Below are 20416 nucleotides of genomic sequence, written 5' to 3' on the forward strand. Positions count from 1 at the left end.
TCATGCATTGCTTTAACTATTGAACCGAAATTAAAAAAAAAAAAAACAATAACAAAACTTAAATGAACAGTACGCTAGTGTACAAACGAGTTACATACAATGGTTTATAAAAGTTAAGAATAATATAATTATCTAAAAATATAATTATCTAAATTATCTATTATATATTATCTATTTTTTACTGCGGTCACTGCTTATTATTATTATTATTTTTGTATTTTTTGAAATATTTTTATTTTTATTTTACGCTACTCATCGGGCACGATGCGATTGCGACCATGCGACTAATAAATATATTTTTTTTTCGATACAAGACTACTTACTAATTAATTTTTTTACAACAAATACTTAACTTTTTGTTTGACAGATGCTTTTGGTGGTGGATTATGACCACCGACAAATTGCCTTCGTAAGTCGGAACTTCATAATATTCAAGTTTTAATCCTCTAGAAAAATCGCCGACAGTAATGAATGAGGGTGTTATTTTAGCTTTTCTTTTCTGGTTTAGAGACTCTTGTTTTCCGAATACAAATTCAAATTCAAATATTTATTGCATTCCATGTAGTACAATGGGGTGTTACATAGGCACAGGAACTAAAACATGGACCCTGTAGGGCATAGCAACGTATACTCTTTAAGATTACATTGAACGTACCTACCTAAGTATTCATTTTCTTTTAATAGACTTGTGGTTAAATATGTGTATGAGGGCCAATGTCCGCATTGGTATGTATGTACTTAAGGTGGCGCCCCAACCCGCTTGTCCTAATACTAGACAAAAGAATAAACAGTATTTATTATAAATGGAAAAAAGTCTTACATAAGGTTTTCTGCGATCTACTCTGAACCAGCGCGAAACGATTGATAAATGTGAAGGAAGCATGAGAAGTTTGTCAGGATTGAAGCAAATGGCCATGTTCCGATCTCTGCTTACCCTGTTGGGAAATAGGCGTAAGTTTATGTATATATGTACTTATTTCATATTAAAGGACGCAACACACGGTCACGTGTTTCAGCTTTCCACGAAACACTGTATAGTGTTGACAGAGAGGTACGAGTACGTTCACTCAGCCGGGAAAGAAATTCCGGGCAGTCAATATAACCACACGACAAAATAGGTAAGTAGGTAAATGGATTTCCGCAGAGTTGTCATAAAAAGTAGCTTAGAATCACTCATGACAGGTACAGGCGTCGTGGTAGACTTCGAAAAACGATGGCGTTACGACTTGGGCGCTTGCCGGAGGGGCTGGCCGGAGTACGCACAGGACCGCGAAAAATGGAAAGAGGAAGGGGAGGCCTTTGCCCAGCAGTGTGATTTTGTAGGCTAGATTAGATTAGATTGATATCACTCGCCTGCTCCGACTCAAAAAATACGTACCTATCCCAAATATAAAAAAAAGTTCGATTCTTTGCTGCGTGAAAGGATAAACCACATTTTTTTTGTATTTACCTCTATAATATTAGTGCCACGGAATAGAAGAAAGAACGGTCAAGGAAGAGAGCAACGCGTCATACAAGTATGAGCAAATAGTTCATACTTCAACCTTGCACTCCACTCAAAATTTACGACCCACGGAGTTCTACAAAAAATATATTAAAAGGTCGTCTTATGCATTACATCTTGCAAGGCAAATATCGACTAACACCCAAGGAAATGCCTCCTTGTCACAGAAAAGCTTAGTATGATCGGCTATTTGTCGAAAAAATATTTTTATATGCAATGTCTTACGAAAAGTAATGATAAAATTGCAGGCTATCACATAATACACATTGTCAGTAAAGTGACTATGGAATTTGAGAAGCAGTAATGTTTTTGGAGGAGTATTAGTACAAGAGAGTGAACTGGCGACAAAGGTTCTCATGCAAAATGCGCGTTAGGGCCTATCCAACCTCTTTCATCTATTCCGTGATTAGTACCTACGGATAATGACAGTGTTATCATCTTTAATCTTTTCTGTTTCCGCCACTTCTTTGAAAAGCCGTATCTTATCTTTAAAGATACCATCGGACAATTAATTCATATACGTATGTGTTTATCAGCATACTTGCCGTGTTATGATAGTTCAAAGCATTGATTTCTGATAGTAGTCAATTATTTAGTCATACGTCAAAAATATTAGAATTGTGATTTGTTGATCTTTTCTTTCAGTGAAGTGTCCAGTGAGTGTTAATTTCTGGAAAATATTTGCAGTCGTAACAACTTTTCTACAAACCAGGTTTTAATTATCTTTATAACTCGATAAGTAAATGAAAATAATTGTGCGTTTTATGAACTTAAAATAAAAAAATATTATAATACAAGATAGGCGGGAAATAACCTGATTGACTATAGTGATGTGTGAATGTTTTAATTTTTATACCTTCTTACTTACCTAGATCATAGTACGCTATACGTCTAGTAAGGACGCCAAGATTAAGTAGGTACTAGACTAGTAGGTAAGTGCGCCACGCATTTAAAACGTTTTGGGAAAACTGTTTTAAAAAGTCTCTAAACAAGAGAAACTGGAGCGTAAAACCAGCTCAAAATAATAATATGTACAATATGTACATATGTGTGTGTGTGTGTGTGTATATGTGTTATATGTATGTATGTGGGCCACCCTGTATATGTCCCGTGTCAGTTATTGTACCTTTTACGCAATTGTTACCTTTACCTTTTTTTATACAATATAGTAATTTGCTTGCCTAATATCAGTTTCCAGACAGGTTATACTAATTTAATCGTCATTATTAACTCCCTAGAGAATTCCTTTTATTCCGGGATCCGCTTATTCAAGGTAACCTTCCAACCCGAAACGGTAAGCCAGCCTAATAACATTTTAAGTAGCTATAATATCACTATTTCTCGGACATTTTTATGACGTAAACTTATTGTAGATTTGCTGCAAATGGCATTAACTACTTGGCCGGACAAATGGGAAAATACTCGGACAAAGATGCCTTTCGTTGTTCAATGTTTCCCTTCATTGTCTAGATCGTGACAACAATTAATGATATCTGTAAAACTCTGAAGGTCGTACAAAGTCCGGTTAAACATCGTAAGTAGTAGTAAATTTGTACAACGTTGTATTTTTGGTCGGTTGTTAGGATATTGTACAGTCTCTTGCTAGATATGTATGATCTTTTAATGGTAAGATGATAACCTTGATAAACTGATGTGGAGCCAAAATCAGAACAATCTTGATAGCGTAATGTTTTATTGATCACTTTCTTGTTAAAGTTAATTACACAAATCGCGAGTACCTGTTACCTTGATGAGTCGTGAACTAATTATAGGTATACGTACAATTGCGTAAAAGGTACAATAGCTGACGCGGGACATGTGTGGTTGCAAACCGTACAGATATATAATTATTATGTAAGTAGTTAGTATATATATTTCGAAAGACCTGTGCTAACATCGTGGTGATCAATTTTTTTTTTGGATTGTTTTCACGTTTTGACTTAGGTACACATACCTAACATCTAAAAGATGCATCATGCAAAACACCAACTCCAACTTGGATTTTAACCTTCGCGCTAAAACTAAGCGCTACTCTTTTTATACTCTATTTAACTTAAAATGATTATAATATAGTGACATATCTTTCGTCTCCTTCGCACCAGTGGATGATATCTCTGTCCTGCTATCATTCTACTACGTTAGGGTTTTGTGATAATCGGTGAGAAGTGTCATACTCACTCCGATATCATTTTTGGGGCACAGCTGAAAAAGTGTTGTGCCACTCCCTCAATGTCGGAGTGTCACAACATATTGCTGAGCTGACATCCCTTTTTAGAGATAAGGTTTAACTTAAGTATATCTAAAATAAATGATTTCTATTCTATTCTATATCGACCACGCCGGCGTGGTCGACGTTGACGTGGGGACTTTTAGTATGTTAACTGCGTAACACTCTGAACATTATTATTGAAGAAAAATATTAGGATCCCTCTTACGCACTCTACACGGCATTTGCTACCCGAACTATTATTGTAGATTGCCATAGGTAATAGGGAGCGCCGAGAGCTCTAGGCAGAAATTTTAAGACAACAAACCTGAGGGTAAGATGATTATATTTGAAAGGAATAATCAACCCTAGTTGGCGGATAGCAATAAGCGCTGAATGAGGGAAATCGTTGACCACGCCGACGTACTCGGTATCGGAGTCCTAAAGTGTCACATATTCTAGAGAACCCTCAGTAAGAATTGAATTTTTATATGGAGGGTCCAGGGTGTGGTATAGTAACAAGCTTCCACAAAGAAAAGCATAACACGATCCATTGTTTCAGAGGAACCAGTGAACTATGAAAAATGATACCACACGCTGACAATGAGAAAAGTGACGGATACGACTACGATACTGAGGAAAAAAGTAAGAATTTGATAAACTGATTTGAGTTCAAACACCTAACATTCAACACTAATTTAAGAGCCACGCGCTTGTCGGTGTAGCATTCTCCATTCTTGCCTATCCAAGGCAAATTCTTTCACTTCCCTATAAGCCACGACGTTCACCTTCTCTTTAATCTGTTCCGTGTAAGCTCTTCTTGGTCTTTCCTTTTCTCTCTTTCCTTGTATGATGTTTTTAATAAATTAGTCGTGTCTTATTAAGTTTCCAATCATCTTGCCTCTTCTGTCCTCAATAACTCTCAATATTTGCCTCTTTTGCCTTACTCCTACTAGTATTTCCTAATTAGTAACCCTTTCTTTCCATCCTTCTTTAACATCACATGTCAAAGGCTTCGAGTCTCATACACATACATACACAAACTCACGCCTATTTGGCACCGGGATAAGCAGAGACTACGGAATTACATTTGCTTCGTTCCTAACATATTACTTATCTTACTTCGTTTCATACACGCACGCCGCTTCAGAGTATATCGTACTAAGCTTTTTACCTACTTCAAAAAAAGAGGAGGTTCTCAATTCGACCATATATTTTTTTATGTTTGTTCGGGGATAACTTCGTTGTGTATGAACCGATTTTGATAATTCTTTTTTTTTCTATGTATGTTCTTCTAGGTCTTCCTCTACCAGCCTAAACATAAAATTCCTACACCAAGTTTACAACGAAGTCATTATTAATAAATTATTACTTACCTACCTACATATAAAGATTGAAATTCATATAATTGCATAGCTTCCTGACTTTCGTACCAACTTATCTGCTTAATTATAGCACCTACACCGAATTTAATGTTGTTTTGGCTTATTAGGTAAACCTGCCAGGTTTTTTGTCTTATTAAAAACAAAAATGTATTACGTAAAGCCAATTGCATTACATAGTCGTTAAGATCCTTATTAACAGGTGCCTGGCGACATTTTATGCTAATCTTGTTATATGAAAATCAACATTCTTAAGCAAGTACTTAATATTCTTGTACTTAACTTTGTAAGCTGAACACAAAGTGTAATTCAAAGGTGAGTAATTTGAGAAAACAGTAAAAAGATACTTAGCGTACTTAATAAATTAATTTATTTCTCAAAGGCCTTATGATAATGTATGCATTTATGTACCTATTCACTTTATTTGCCGATAAGAGCTTATACATCACTTCAAATTAACATAATAACATAACATAGCATTACGACTTTATCTCCAAAGGAGTAGGCAGAAGGTGTATTGTAGTATATGTATATGTAACCCTGTTTTTTAAAACAGCTAGTCGTAATGTAATACAGCGGATTATACAATCCGACTGCGACATATACACCCACTCCTCGAGAGCTATGTTTAAGTCTCATATAATAGCCATTAACCGGGCACAAATCCTGGAAACCACGTGATATCAACTATGATCCATGAGTTTAAACTCATAATATCGAATTCAGTGGCTTAGAGTCCGAGCCGGTATTCGAACCCGTGATACTATGAAGTAAGCCTCGCGTTTTCAGAACTGGGCTATCGCGGATACACATAATTTGTGTATACAATCGTAGGTACCTACCTTCATCTCTCCACTGGCGGGAAAACTGACCTACCTAACATAAAGGTACCTAACTGTATATTCAACGTTTGCGAATTATACTGAGAAATTCAAAAGTAATTTAAAACACAACATCGCGTCATTATTACGGTAAAACTTCATTTCACCCTCAAAGACCGAAGAACGGTTGAAGACCGTCAGGTTTAATCAGAATTAATGAAACAAACTTGGCGTACTTTAATTGCTAACAGAAATGTATCTTTTTCAGCTATGAAATGGCACCATAAGATTTTGCTAAGCAGTTCACTGAAAGTGGCTTTGCTGGCGCTTATAACAGCAGTTATAGCACCTATGCTAGTATACCACTACGTGTACTACCCAAGTCTGGATCTGCCACCTTCAGATGGATTCTCTGCCGGCTCCTGTCTTGTCCGGAGATCAGCCAGGCTGATGTGTGGCGTAGGGCAAGTCAACGACTCAAAACTATGCCACCCACAATGTTGTTACGACACCGACAACAGCATATGCTTTCATAGATCCCCTTCTCGTTTCACCTACGTAATGGACGACGATGAATGGGATGCAAATACAACGCTAAGATCTAGAATTTCCACCTCACCTTTTAATTTCACAGACACTCTAAGACAGATAAAGCTATCAATAGATGATGTTTCAGCTACCCACGTGTCTGTAGCATTTCACAACCCACTGCTTTTGACATTGGAAAGCAGGAGAATTGAAGAAAAAAATTACACCTACCAAGTCGATTCACCGGAACTGAGCGTTGTTGTCAGTGACAATCTTGGCAATGATATATTTAACACAATAAGAGGACCTATTATAGCAGCGGAAAATATTTGGGAGGTAGTTTTTAAGATGACTGATGAAGACATGTACGGACTGGGAGAAATACCCTTAGAAGAAGGTATGGTGAAAATAATATATAGCAATGCTAGAGGCGAAAGTGGCGTGCCGTTGATATTTTCACAAACTAATGGGAGTTATCACGGTGTTCTGTTGGATATATCGGGACCTACAGAGGTGACGTTTGCAGGGGAAAACCAAATAGTTGTAAGAAGTATAACAAATGTAGGTATGAAGTTCCACTTGTTCTCTGGACCGACGCCTAAAGACATAATGACAGATGTAACGAAGATACTAGGATTTCAAAACCAATTACAGTATTGGATGCTTGGCGCCCACATCTGCAGGTAGGTTGAAACTAAGAGGCCTTAATTAATTTCTTACTATAATTTGAGACCGTCGGATATTCAACATTGAGACAGTCAGTTACCAACCTACACCTACATGAATAAAATGAATGCCCACCCACTTATTTATAATCTTGATTCAGTATTATTAGTATTTTTTCTCTAGGTTGAGATATTAGCGAAAATCCTAACCCCCCCTTCGCCCACTCCGACTCGCTCCCTAGACTTGGGGACTTTTAGTATGTCAACTACTTAAACACCCTGAACACATTCTTGAAGAAAATAGTAGGCACCCTCTCACGCACTCTATACCCCCGTTTGAGGCATTTGTTGACCTAACTATATACAGGGTGTTAGTGACATCGTGACTCAGAATCATGGTCTGAAACATCCCTCTCAGTATTCGTTACGAGAGAGAGAGAGTAATTTATCTTACTTTAAAATCTATTTATGTTCTACGAGGAATTCCATACCAAAATTTCACAGTAAATTTATATTTCAAGTAATTCGTTGTCTGAGAGAGTATACGAACTAATTGAAAAATCGATCCAATACTTAGTTGTTACCATATAAAATTGAAATCGAAGATATGAGTTTGCTAGTTGAAATACTCGTACATACATACGTACTTATACATAAACTCACACCTATTTCCCACCGGGGTAAGCAGAGAGTATAGAATTCCATTTGCTTCGATCCTGACACAGTTCTACACTTCTCCTATTTTTCTTCTTTTTTTTTAAATAATCGTAAACGTTTATATTTGAAATAAACGTGAGGTATTTGTTCTAATTTTAGTCTAAAACTGGAAATAAGTACCTAGTTATTGAAGTACATAGATACGAAGACAAACTGGGTCGTGTACTAGGTTCAAGATAAATTATAAAATTCTGATTACTAAATAAAGACAGTTCTAAAATTAATGAAAACATTTCATTTTTTTTTTCTTTAACTCATTTATGAATTTGAATCAAGAAAAACATAACAATAAGTGCGTTATTTTATCACGCTTTTCCATGACGTCACAGTGCGCTTTTTCATACAAATTCCATAGTAATATCATGTTTTGACGTTTAATAAAAAGTAACTGATTTGACTAGTTGGAAACTAGCCTATTGTTTGTAATATTCGATCGGTTACGACTCAACTCAAATAAAGTAATTCCAACAGAGATTTCCCCTTTGACAGATATCATTATACATCAATATGACTGAAAGGACAAAATTGTATTACGGGTCGAGCAAATGGATAACGAGATTTCAAATACATATTTCCACCCCAAAAAGTATCGGAGAAGGATTTTCCTAGTGTGTAGTTTGATAAGTACCCATTGAGCGAACTTTGCATAAAGACGAAATACAAAATTTCCGCAGACGTCATTCAAATGTCGATCAAAAAACATTCAGAAACGGTATGCAATTGGCTTACTCTACACAAAGGTAGTGCTCATTAAAATACAGCACTTTCATCCAAAGATGCGGTATGCCAAACCCACACGTGCAGGCCACTTCACCAAAAGCAAATAAATTCTATATTCAAATTCAAATAGTGACCGTTTATTAGCAGATGTTTTTTAGTCACTATGCTTCTGGGGACTTTGGAAATGGGACGGTTGCTTTCTTCGTTGAATAATCTAAATAATTAATACGAAGTGGTGTTTTGTGGTTAATGATCGCATTAAGTTGGTCGGAAAACATTCGCTATAGTGTTATTCTATCGGAATATTCAATAAACAAAGTGTACATATATCCATTTTCGCTTCGTGCTAACAAGCCGCTTCATAATAACTCTAAAAATTCATCATTAATCATCATCAAGAAAAAAAATACATAAGACATGACTGCATGGGCATAGTTCCCTTTACGTTGCCCTTCGGGGAAAACCAAAACAAAAATGGGCGCCAATAAAAGATGTCAAACGTTTTCAGCTGTTATCTTCCCGGGGTTAAGGGTATTGGGACTCTCACTCAGCAACAATAGATGGCGTAAGTGTAGCGGTGATCGAAATTATTATTTTTGTCATGGATAAACTAAACTAAATGAGCTCTACACCTTTTTGCCTCTACTTGAAGGTCTCGAGAACCTACAAACAATAAAAAATATTATAAATCCTTCCTATTTTCTTTAGGTTAACACCCTTAAGAACAGATAGAGGAATCGTGTCATATTTTCTTACAAGATAGACCATAGTATTATTATGAGCGATGGGCTGATCAGAACACAATTTGCAACTACTTTTGATACGAAGTCCTGTCTTAGGATTTAATTACCTAATGAATCGCAGGTATGGTAGCGGATGATCACCAGTCGTGGATCTAGATCCGACGCCTGCGCCATCTATGTAGTATATTGAATACTAATATTACTTTAGGGGTTCAAGTCCCGTCCGAGTCAGAAAATTATTTGGTCGATTAAAATTTTCTCTTGTGAGTTTCCCTAAGCACGGGCAAACGCTATAAAGACAAAAATATTGTATAATTTATCACTTTTTGAATAATTATGTCGTCGCAAGTAAATTAGATAATAAAAAGACACGCTCTCATACCACATTAAATATGAATCGAAGGCAAATTTTTAAATGATACATAACATAAACATAAACACCATATACTATACGTTTCACTGCTGGCCACAGGCCTTCTCTCAATCAACTGGAGGAGGTAAGGAGTATACTCCACCATGTTGCTCTACTACGAGTTGTGAATTTTAATTTAAAATTAGGAAATTCTAAAATAATTACTAAATAAACACAGATCTAAAACTAACGAAAAACATTTTTGTTTTTCTATTAACTTGTTTATGAATTTTAATTAAACGTAAGTCCGATATTTTATCACGTTTTTCTATGACATCACAGTTTTTAGACGTTTAGTAAAAAGTAACTGATTTGACTATTTGGAAACTAGCTTATTCTCAAAACAACTAACTAAATAATTCTTAAAATTAAATTATCATTGATAAAAATAATTAAGTATAATATTATTTTTATGTGTTTGAAAATTTAGTGGTGATAATTCCTGGAGTTACTTAATTTTATTTTAAGTTATACTTACCTGTCATTTTCTTATCCTCTGAAAAGGAAGGAAACGGTTGATTTTATTAGAAATATTTGAAATGTTTTTACAAACATTTTATTCTTTACGTTACTTTTTAATGTGGAGAATAAATTGAAACCTAAACTTAATTAACAAATAAAAATAAATAATTTTGTGGAACCCCGGTGGTTTTTCTACGGGACCCCGAATACGAATTGCTGTTTTATATTACATTTATATTTGCATTAGGAAAAGGCTTTGAAGAAAATTTATATGATAACCTACTTTCATCCAATCAATGACGCTCCGAAGAATTGAAAACATACAATCAAAACACGTGAAAGAAATAATAATATTGAAGTCAATAAAGTAACCAAATTTTTTGCCTCGAATTTCGTACAAAATTTGTATATTATTGTAGGTATTAATATAATATACAAATAATAATTAATTGTTTACAAATAATATATAAACAGCATTGTTATCTATTGAAGCCAATAATAAACTTTTTATGTCTTGATTTAGCTAGAAATTATATTTGTTTTTGTAGGTATGCATATGTCTGTGGTGTTACACTGTTACACATTGGTCAAAAATTCAAAAATATAATATCCTTCAAAATTGGCTTACGTATACATAGTTAAGGGTTTTTGAACGTCAGAAATTATAATTATGTAACTAGCTGTAAAATTACTACCACATCGGAAGCTGAATCGCTGAGGGAAAGACCAGAAAACCTCCCAGCACAGGGCACTCCTACTGTTTCATTTCTATTTTTAATTTCAAGGAAAACTCCTTTCTATTTTTACTATCTCCTCGATGCTACAAATATAAAGTGCTAAATCGCTTTGGTTGTCCTCGTAACCGTTAAACTGTACATTTATATCTTGTTAAAATATATATAAAGTAATATATTATGCACATTAACTAAATATATTATTATTTGCGGTAAATGCTACGTAGATATGTAATTGACAAGCATAATAATAACACATTATTTTTATATCCGTTGCCGTTAATCCGTTGGTCCCGGTTACTATTTACTGATGTGAGTAATCGTTACATGAGCCATGTCAAGGGCCTTTGGCGGCTCAATAATCAGACAAACATCATCACACACACACACATGTAATTAAAATTAAACCTACCTACATCAAAAATTATAACTTACTTATAAATTAAACACTAACTTACATTAATTATCTAACTTAAATTATCTAAACTAAATGTTATCTAAAAAAAATTAAGAGGCTCAATTATCTGTAAAACAGTAGTTACCTAAGTTACTGGTTACTAAGTTGCGGGTCATTCGCAACACAAACTAAGTATCTAATTACTTATCGGGGACACCTGTCCAATAATTGTAACTGATTTACAGAAATAAATTAATTTTTTAAAATTATAACCCTGACACCAGGGTTGATGAGGCTGGTATTCCACCTAACAACCCACACGATAAGAAGAAGATTTTTATATCTTGTTGATTAGAGCACCTATTTATTACCTACATTGTAACATTTATGTTTCAGCGACCTACCGTCATCAGATGCCCAAACAGATCTAAGTGACTACCTAACAGCGGCTTTAAAAGATAAGTTGCCTTTTGAAAGTCACTGTGGTACTGCTCCAGTTGTTTTTGATGATGATGTGTGTGAGGACAGTGTTCAAGCTAACCTGAAGGCCGATTCAACTCTAGTACGGAACAACAACAAGCGATTCATTCCTCACATTTCGCCTTATATCTCGGTAAGTTTATTAAAAAAGCTTATATTCTAGACATTAGCATAACATAAAATAGCATTATGCCTGCGGCACGCTGGGTGGTGAGGATGGTATCCCGACGTGCCGGCAGAGTAGGGGAATGATTGGTGATAACGATGATAAATTATAAAAGCAAGCAGCAAGCAGGAATATACATAGTTCACTATATACACACTTCACAAAAGAATCAAGAATTAGAGGGCACGGCCCTAAACAGTATAATATACTTGTGTTATTTTATGAAGGTCGGGGATGCAGTGAGTCAGTGTAAAGTGAATGGAAATGCGGAACGGAATGAGAATTTCGTAATTTAAAATAATGACGGTCAGAACTTGAATGTGCAGAGTTTGTATTCTGCTACAAGCCTGTATCCCCGAAGGATTGAGCAATGTTGATGATGTCACTAGTACCAATACATACACGTATTACCTGTATGTACTTGTACGAGGTGTCAATGACAACGTAACAAATAAAATTATTATAAGTTAATATCAACTGAAATTTTCTATCGCAAAAGTATAGAATGGAAAATAATTTAAAATATCACAAAAAAGAAAAACATGAATTTCGCAAGTATTCGCAACGGAAAAGTCCACTTGATATTAACTTGGAATTACGAGCTGAATTGTCTGCCTCAGTATTCGTTACAATGCAACTAACACCCTGTAACATACATCCACTTCTCGCCTGCTATGTTTATGTTTAAGTCTACGCTAGACTGAGGGCGAAAATCGCACATATAACACGTTAAGCTCTTTATTATCCCGGGAGAACATCACTAGAGGGATTGTGTCCTTTCTAACGTAAACCACAGTAGGTGGCAGGTGTCAACCTGTCAACCTTAGCGGTTGACATCCTCCATCAAAATTAAAGTGGTGACGTTCTGGGATTCATTCTTAATGAGAGACTTTCCAATCGGCGTTCTCCGGGCACACGATATAGAGGGCGCTGTTCACTTTTAACGCGATAATTACCTATTTTCTCATTGGTATATAATTATTCAAAAATGTAATTTAATGGCAGAAGCTAGGCAGAAGCATATATAAAACTAATTGTTGCTTGATATTTGGATAATATAGAATGATGTTGCTACCTATATTGCTCCTCGGGTGTAATACGTAATTTTTCTCTTTATTTTGATCAGAATAATAATGGGTGGAAGTTGTAATCTTACCTAGGTGTAATAAAAGGGTCATCAATTATACCCAAAAACAAAGATAAAAGATGTATATTATAATATATGTATGTTATCCATGAAATTAGAAGTTTAAACGAAGAAATAACTTATCAACGCCATCTATCGTGGTTTTGGGGAACGCCGATTGAAAAATCCCTCATTCAAATCATAAAATTATTATTAGTACAGGCTTTTACTTCGATTCTCAGACGGTCGCCTCGCCTACCCCAGCTACCTAGTTTGACGATAAATATCTATCCTAGACTTTGATAAATTGAACTAAGTTTTTTTGATCTATGAAAAAATATTTTGTTATTCTCTCAGTGAAGCAACATGACACATGGTCTGACAATAAAGATTTTGAATTGAATCGAACTCTGGATGAGTTGTACTTATTATTCATCACTAATTTAATAGCCACGCTGTTGTCGAAACGCATTTCTCGCCAATATGATATCCTCACGATGTTTGTTTTCTATATTTCTATAATAAATATATATTTTGTAAATAAAATATGCTCGCGTTCGACCACAATCTCACCTGGTTAATGACGATGTAGTCTAGGATGGATCACGCTTACCTAGCAAATGCATATTCAGTATAGCTTTGAAGTCTCGCAGATTATAACGAGTTGGAAAAACAGACGACGGCAGACATGTCCAGTCTTTTGCTGTTCGAATCAAAAAGGAAGAGGTAAAACGTTTAGTGCGGATTAGTGGTATACCGTAACAGCCTCCATGGTCTAGTGGTTAGAGCGTTAGGCTCACGATCTGGAGGTCCGGGTTCGATTCCCGATGGGGACATTGTCGAAATCACTTTGTGAGACTGTCCTTTCTTTGGTAAGGACTTTTCAGGCTTGAATCACCTGATTGTCCGAAAAAGTAAGATGATTCCGTGCTTCGGAGAGCACGTTAACCCGTTGGTCCCGGCTATTAGCCGTAAAAACACCTCCACCAACCCGCAGTGTCGTCTGTCGCGTGGGGGAGTATGCTCCATACCCCCTCCGGTTGATTGAGGGGAGGCCTGTGCCGAGCAGTGGGACGTATATAGGCAGTTTATGTAGTGGTATACCTATCCACAACATAAGGATGGAATGCCTGCCGACGTCTAGCTGTCCTTGGATGGAATGGAGTGGGTGTAATTAACTCGTGAAGTTCCTGCGCACACTCACTAACCCACAAAAACATTTTTTCCTAAAACTTATTTTCCAGGTATACTATGAAGAATCCGAGGAAACATTTGACGATAACAGCACTCATATAGAAACAACAACAGAATTCATAACGGAATCAATAACGGAATCATATTGCCGCAACATTAGTTCTGAATATGACAACCTAATGTTACGGTCAGCAGATACTGAGAAACCTTACAAAGGAAAAGTAGGAAATGCGTTCGTCATATACCCCGATTACAAAGAACAGGGCACCGAGAAGGTTATGAGAAAGCTATTGGATGGTACAGAAATAGATGGAGCTGTATTGGAAAACAACTGGCCTTTAGATGAGTCGTTTAAATTTGTGAATGAAACTTCTGAATACCTTCCGTATTTCAGTAAGGTAAGCTTAAAATAAGGTCAATTATTCCATAATTAGTCACTAAAATTCGAAAATAAATCAAAAAGAATAATGAGATTTTTGATCGTCATAAACTGACTTCTATATTATTATATAGATTAGCATGTTATAATTTATCTTTCACCCAGTAAAATACCTTATTATGAGACTTGTATTGTACATGGTGTACTTCATTGTAAGCACACCTTCATACAAAAAAATAATATGAGTACAATATAACACGTGTCAAAAAACACTTGTTTAATCATATATCATTCACACAGTTATTCGTACATACTCACGTTTCTTTATTGTTACATCTAAAATATAATTGTTTTCATTCACTCACCTTGTTCCAGAATTTTGAAGATGCTTTCAATTACACACCTCAATGGAACATCACGCGCCCTAATGGAGAGATTTATATGTACAATCATAACGAATATGGAAACAATTTCGCCAGAACGTTTAGTAATTTGTATGATGATAATATTCCCATTTGGACGTCAAGTCAGTGGATGAGCGGAGATATAGTCAACAAGCAAAATGTCAACACAACCTGGACAAATCTACAAAGAGAATTGATTGAAGCTGCTTTAGGAGGCGCATCAGGCCACAAGCTTTGGAGTTCACCCATTTGTGGTGATACGGAACATTACAATAACGTAACCCAAGTTAGACTATGTGTGAAGTGGTATATGATGGCTACATACTTACCTTTGATCAAGATACACTCAAAATCAATACCCAGAGATCCTCTTGCTTTTACTGGCACAAATAAGAACTATATTATAACAGCTTTGAATCGCAGACTAAGTTTGCTGCCATATTTTTACACGACTCTGCAAGAAGGACCGATTCTCAGACCAATGTTTTACCAATTTCCTGAATCAAAAAACCTTAGTAGCGTGAAAACACAGTTTAGTGTTGGAGATGATCTGCTAATAGTTCCGGATCTTCTGCCGAGTCAGACGCATGTACATGTGACTATGCCTCCAGGTGTCTGGTATGAGCTGTGGAGTGGTGTACATATCGATGCCGAGGAGGGTCAGCCAGTAACTATGACGACGACAGACGCTGATTTCTTGACGTTGATACGCGGTGGATCTATACTTGTCATGCAGAAGGTAAGTTGTCAATACTATTACTATCTACTGCAGCTAAAATAGATCATCATCACCAGCCCATTAACGTCCCCACTGCTGGGGCACAGGCCTTCCCTATGGATGGACAGGGAGATCGGGCCCAGGGAGAACCACCACGCGGGCCCAGTGCGGATTGGTGGTTATTAACGACTGCTAATGCAGCCGGGACCAAGGGCTTAACGTGCCTTCCGAAGCAAAACTCGAGATGAAAACTTTTTTTTTGTGGTCACCCATCCTATGACCGCCCTTTGCGAAAGTTGCTTTAACTTCAACAATCGCAGACCGAGCGCGTTTACCGCTGCGCCACCGAGCTCCTCACTAAAATAGATCAACCGAAGCCTTCTTAGATATTAACAAAAGTGAAATTTAAAGCAGTAGGTATCCACCAAGTTGAAAGGAATTTCAACCCAAAATACAATATAGTTTACAATTCTGATCTGTCAAGTTGTACTGTTGATAATAATTTTGTGCAGTAAAACAGGTATCTACTTACTATGTCTAACACGTTCTCATTCGGACCGCATACCTACTACTTACGGGTCTATACTAGACAGATTAATTACCCCGACTCTACGTGGAAATGAATGTTCTTTGGACTCTCTGAAGAAGCGCGCGTGAAACATAAAGGCTTAGGACTTTCCTATCTAAGACTCTACATTATGTTATAAAGATGACAAGATAATCTATTGAATACTCACTAAACGAGTACCGTATGTGTACAACATGCTACCCGGCGACATACGACAAGAGAGTAAATACAAATTCAAATAAATTACAAAGCGGACTTCACTTCTACAATCAAACCGAACAATTGGTTTTGTGGGGTTTTCATTTTAGCTATATTTGTTTTGTATCTTTGTGTTGATAATAAATTAACATTTTATTCTGTTCTATTTCAGGATGCCAGAGAAACGGCAGAGGAGACCCGCCTACGTTCACAATACTCAATCATTGTGGCTCTTGATTGTCACAATGTAACAGTTAATATATCGGACCCCGCCACCGGGAATGTTGCTAAAAACGTTACAGAATGCCACGCTGAAGGAAAACTGTACATAAACGACAATATGACACTTGTCTTCGAAGCGAATGATGAATACCTATCCATAACATCTGAAGATGAAGATTTCGACGCGTTTTGTGATGCGGAAAAAGCTGTCTGGGTTGATCATGTGAAAGAAATATCTGTCTACGGATTACAAGAGGACTTAAATAATTTCGATCACCATCGACATATTGAAAATGTGATCAACTTGTGTGATCTCAAGGATAAAGAAGAAATAGTTATTCAATTAAACTAAAACTTTATAAAAAAATACCTGACATTTTATTTTTATTACAGATTAAGTAGGAACTTTAAACGGAAGAACTGTCCTGTGCAATAAAGTTTATTTGATTTGATTTGAAGAACTAAGTAAATAGAATGCATTATCATTGTGATAGTAATAAAATCTTACAATCACCTATCTAACTAGGTAAGTAAATTATGATTTCTGAAGTAGTCACAAAATAAAATAATAAAAATATTATTATAAAGCCATCTTATAAAAAGATTCATAAATAACATAAAAAAATAATCATAATTTTTCAAATATACACAATATTAACAAGTTATTTTAAAACTACAGTGTTGTGTTTCCATTGCAACATTTGTAAGGATAATCTTTCCACCTCATCAGAAAAGTAGTGCAACTTCTTGAGTACTATTGTTGATTTTGTTATTATTAGACCCGTAATGTTTCAATATTATAAAGTAGCCAGAACATGTGTCTACGAAAAAATGCATATTTTTGGCTACGCCCTTTAAAGCATCTGAATTTTCTTCTATATGGTGTTTTTGTACTAACCAGAAAGTACTCGTACCTAAGTAGGTACGTAATTACTAAGTAGTAGGTAAGGTAACATGTCCTCGTATCCCAAACCGTATAATGAAAGCATTGACGTATAATAAATAATAATGTTACTGTAGTATGAAGTCACATAAAATCTTCTTTGAGATGTACGTACGTACAAATGTGAAAAAAGGATATTCTATTGTGCTTGACTATGCCGATTCCTCTGCCAACTGATATTAGGTACAAGTAAAGTTCCAAGTAAAATGTATACGTCAAAATAACAACTGTAGTCAAGACAACACGGGCCGAAGTTGTTACTTATTTACAAGCAGTATTATTACTAAGTTTCTTACGTAATAATGAGTTTTTCTGTACTAAGATAGATAAGGGACGGAACAGTTCCATTGCTGGGGGCATTTATTGCGACCTGACCTCGACTTGAACTCCGATAATTCCGTTTATCGAGCAAATAAACTCGCATTTCGTCAGTGATCACCAGCGGGTAAGAACACTTGTTTACGAACATCTCCTCATGAAAGTTGACGACAAGACAGAACAAGGCGAGGAGAAAAGAGAAAGACAATTCAACAACCCAAGCCCAAGGATGCCAAACATTAAAGTTTTCACTGGAAGCTCCCACCCTGACATCGCTAAGAAGATATCCGCGCGACTTGGTATCGATCTCGGCCGCGCAACAACAAAGACATTCAGTAATAAGGAAACGAACGTGGAAATTGGTGAATCTGTTCGCGGTGAGGATGTTTACATCGTCCAGAGTGGCTGTGGAGAGATCAACGACAACCTGATGGAACTTTTCATTATGATCAACGCCTGTAAGATAGCTTCTGCGTCACGAGTCACCGCTGTTATTCCTTGCTTCCCGTACTCCAGGCAAGACAAGAAAGAGAAGAGCCGAGCTCCTATCACAGCGAAACTTCTCGCTAACCTAGTGTCAGTGGCCGGAGCTGATCATGTCATCACTATCGACCTTCACGCGTCGCAAATTCAAGGGTTCTTTAACATCCCGGTGGATAACCTTTACGCTGAACCAGCGATCACTAAATGGATCAAAGAGAACATTCCAGAATGGAAGAGTAGTGTAATGGTGTCTCCTGACGCGGGTGGTGTGAAGAGGATGACAGGTATTGCTGACAGGCTTGATATAGACTTCGCTATCATCCATAAGGAGAGGCAGCGGGCGAACGAAGGGGACTCGACAGTTCTGGTTGGCGATGTTAGAGACAGAACAGCAATTATGGTGGATGATTTAGCTGACACTTGCGACACTATTGTTAAGGGAGCTGAGAAGCTTCGTGAAGCTGGAGCTACGAAGATCTATGCTATTCTGACCCATGGAGTTTTGGCTGGTGACGCTATAGAGAAGATAAACAATTCGTGCTTAGAGGCGTTTGTCGTGACCAATACGATCCCTCAAGAGCACAATATGAAGAGGTGTCCTAAACTGCAGTGTATCGATATTTCTGTGATGCTAGCTGAAGCTATCAGGCGTACCCACTATGCAGAGTCTGTCTCCTACCTGTTCACCAATGTACCCTATTAAAAATACCTAGTTAAGTATTCTGTTGTGTTATAGCTTATTAAAAGAGTCTATATGAAAATTATGTACTTATTCTTGTAAAAAATATTAAGTATGAATCTTATTTGTACTGTAAAGTACTAATCTAAGCTAAACGCACTGTTGCTGCATATAGATATTAAGTAGGTACCTAGCAACTGAAACTCTCTTCTTACTACTTATTTAAAATATATCTTATCCTACCACGAGTAACCAACTTTACATTCAAATTTAGCGCTCCATCTCTATCTAGAATCGATAAAAGAAAATTACTTACGTACTTACCTACCAACTTACATACATAAATATAAAACGCTTTTCAAACAAATGCGATCCTTTTATTGTATTACGTGTAAGTAGGTACATCTTCTTCGTAATACATGTGCTATCTATTTTGTTTGTTTTATTTTTTTGTGTCAAACTTAAATAAAAAAGGCAAATAATAAGTAAGTAACATTATAGGTAAGTACTGTGTGGGGGTGACCACTATGGGGCATATTTTTCTTTACTTCAGATTTAGACCTTCAAATTGAGGCAATTTTCATCCAACAATTTTATTCAACATCAAATCTCAATTAGCCTCAACTATATCAAGACGAAAGGTTAAAAAAAAGAAAATACTACAGTAGTGAGAGGACACATTCCCTTTCTGTCATCCGAAATATTTTTTTATTATTCAAATTAAATTTCGAATGACGCGCCACCTACGATGATGTGCCTCAAAGAGGGATGAGCTCAGTGATATACCGGAAATGTTCTCAGTTTTGGTACGTTTCCAGCAATAAAAAGACGCAAAAGTTACGTAAAGCCTTTGGGGAAATAAGAACAGAGTACAAGAAAGAACGATTTGAAAATGAATAGCAGCCAGTGGTGCTAATTCCTGTAAATACCATCTAATTTTATTTTAAGTTATATCTGTCATTTTCTTATCCACCGAAAAGGAAAGGGACGGGTAATCGACAAGCATAAAATTTATGGAACATATGTCAATTTTAAGCACAAATCTAAACCAACCGTCTAAAAATTTTACATCCGTCAATAACCCGACACAGTTAAGTAGACAGCACGTCAAACGGATTGCATACCACCGACGTACCTTTTGATTCGCCCGGGTTATTCATTCATTTAATCATTCTTCCTAAAATTAAGAGTTGTGAATCATCCGTCCCTTTCCTTTTCGACAGATATGAAAATGACGGATATAACTT

The 20416-nt window shown here is 36.3% G+C and overlaps 2 protein-coding genes across 6 annotated transcripts; both read left to right on the forward strand.

The window, feature by feature from the left end:
- The first annotated feature begins 2037 nt into the window (after window positions 1–2037).
- Window positions 2038–17227, forward strand: LOC126370529 (uncharacterized). Of its 5 annotated transcripts, XM_050015412.1 has the most exons (8): window positions 2038–2216; window positions 2377–2436; window positions 4273–4355; window positions 6182–7124; window positions 11688–11904; window positions 14308–14655; window positions 15012–15779; window positions 16697–17227. In XM_050015412.1, the coding sequence occupies exons 3-8, from the start codon at window positions 4295–4297 to the stop codon at window positions 17096–17098; spliced, it is 2739 nt and encodes a 912-aa protein (XP_049871369.1). In that variant the 5' UTR covers window positions 2038–2216; window positions 2377–2436; window positions 4273–4294; the 3' UTR covers window positions 17099–17227. The 5 variants fall into 5 exon arrangements, with proteins under 5 accessions (XP_049871369.1, XP_049871371.1, XP_049871368.1 ...); XM_050015414.1 differs by lacking the exon at window positions 2377–2436 and having other exon boundaries at window positions 2038–2243; XM_050015411.1 differs by lacking the exon at window positions 2377–2436.
- An 868-nt stretch (window positions 17228–18095) lies between these two features.
- LOC126370585 (ribose-phosphate pyrophosphokinase 2-like) lies at window positions 18096–19600 on the forward strand. Its single transcript, XM_050015533.1, has one exon. It carries the CDS (start codon window positions 18165–18167, stop codon window positions 19191–19193), a length of 1029 nt encoding a protein of 342 aa, XP_049871490.1. The 5' UTR covers window positions 18096–18164; the 3' UTR covers window positions 19194–19600.
- The last annotated feature ends 816 nt before the right edge of the window (window positions 19601–20416 follow it).

Source organism: Pectinophora gossypiella, chromosome 11, assembly GCF_024362695.1.
Source record: "Pectinophora gossypiella chromosome 11, ilPecGoss1.1, whole genome shotgun sequence".
NCBI classification, from domain to species: domain Eukaryota; kingdom Metazoa; phylum Arthropoda; class Insecta; order Lepidoptera; family Gelechiidae; genus Pectinophora; species Pectinophora gossypiella.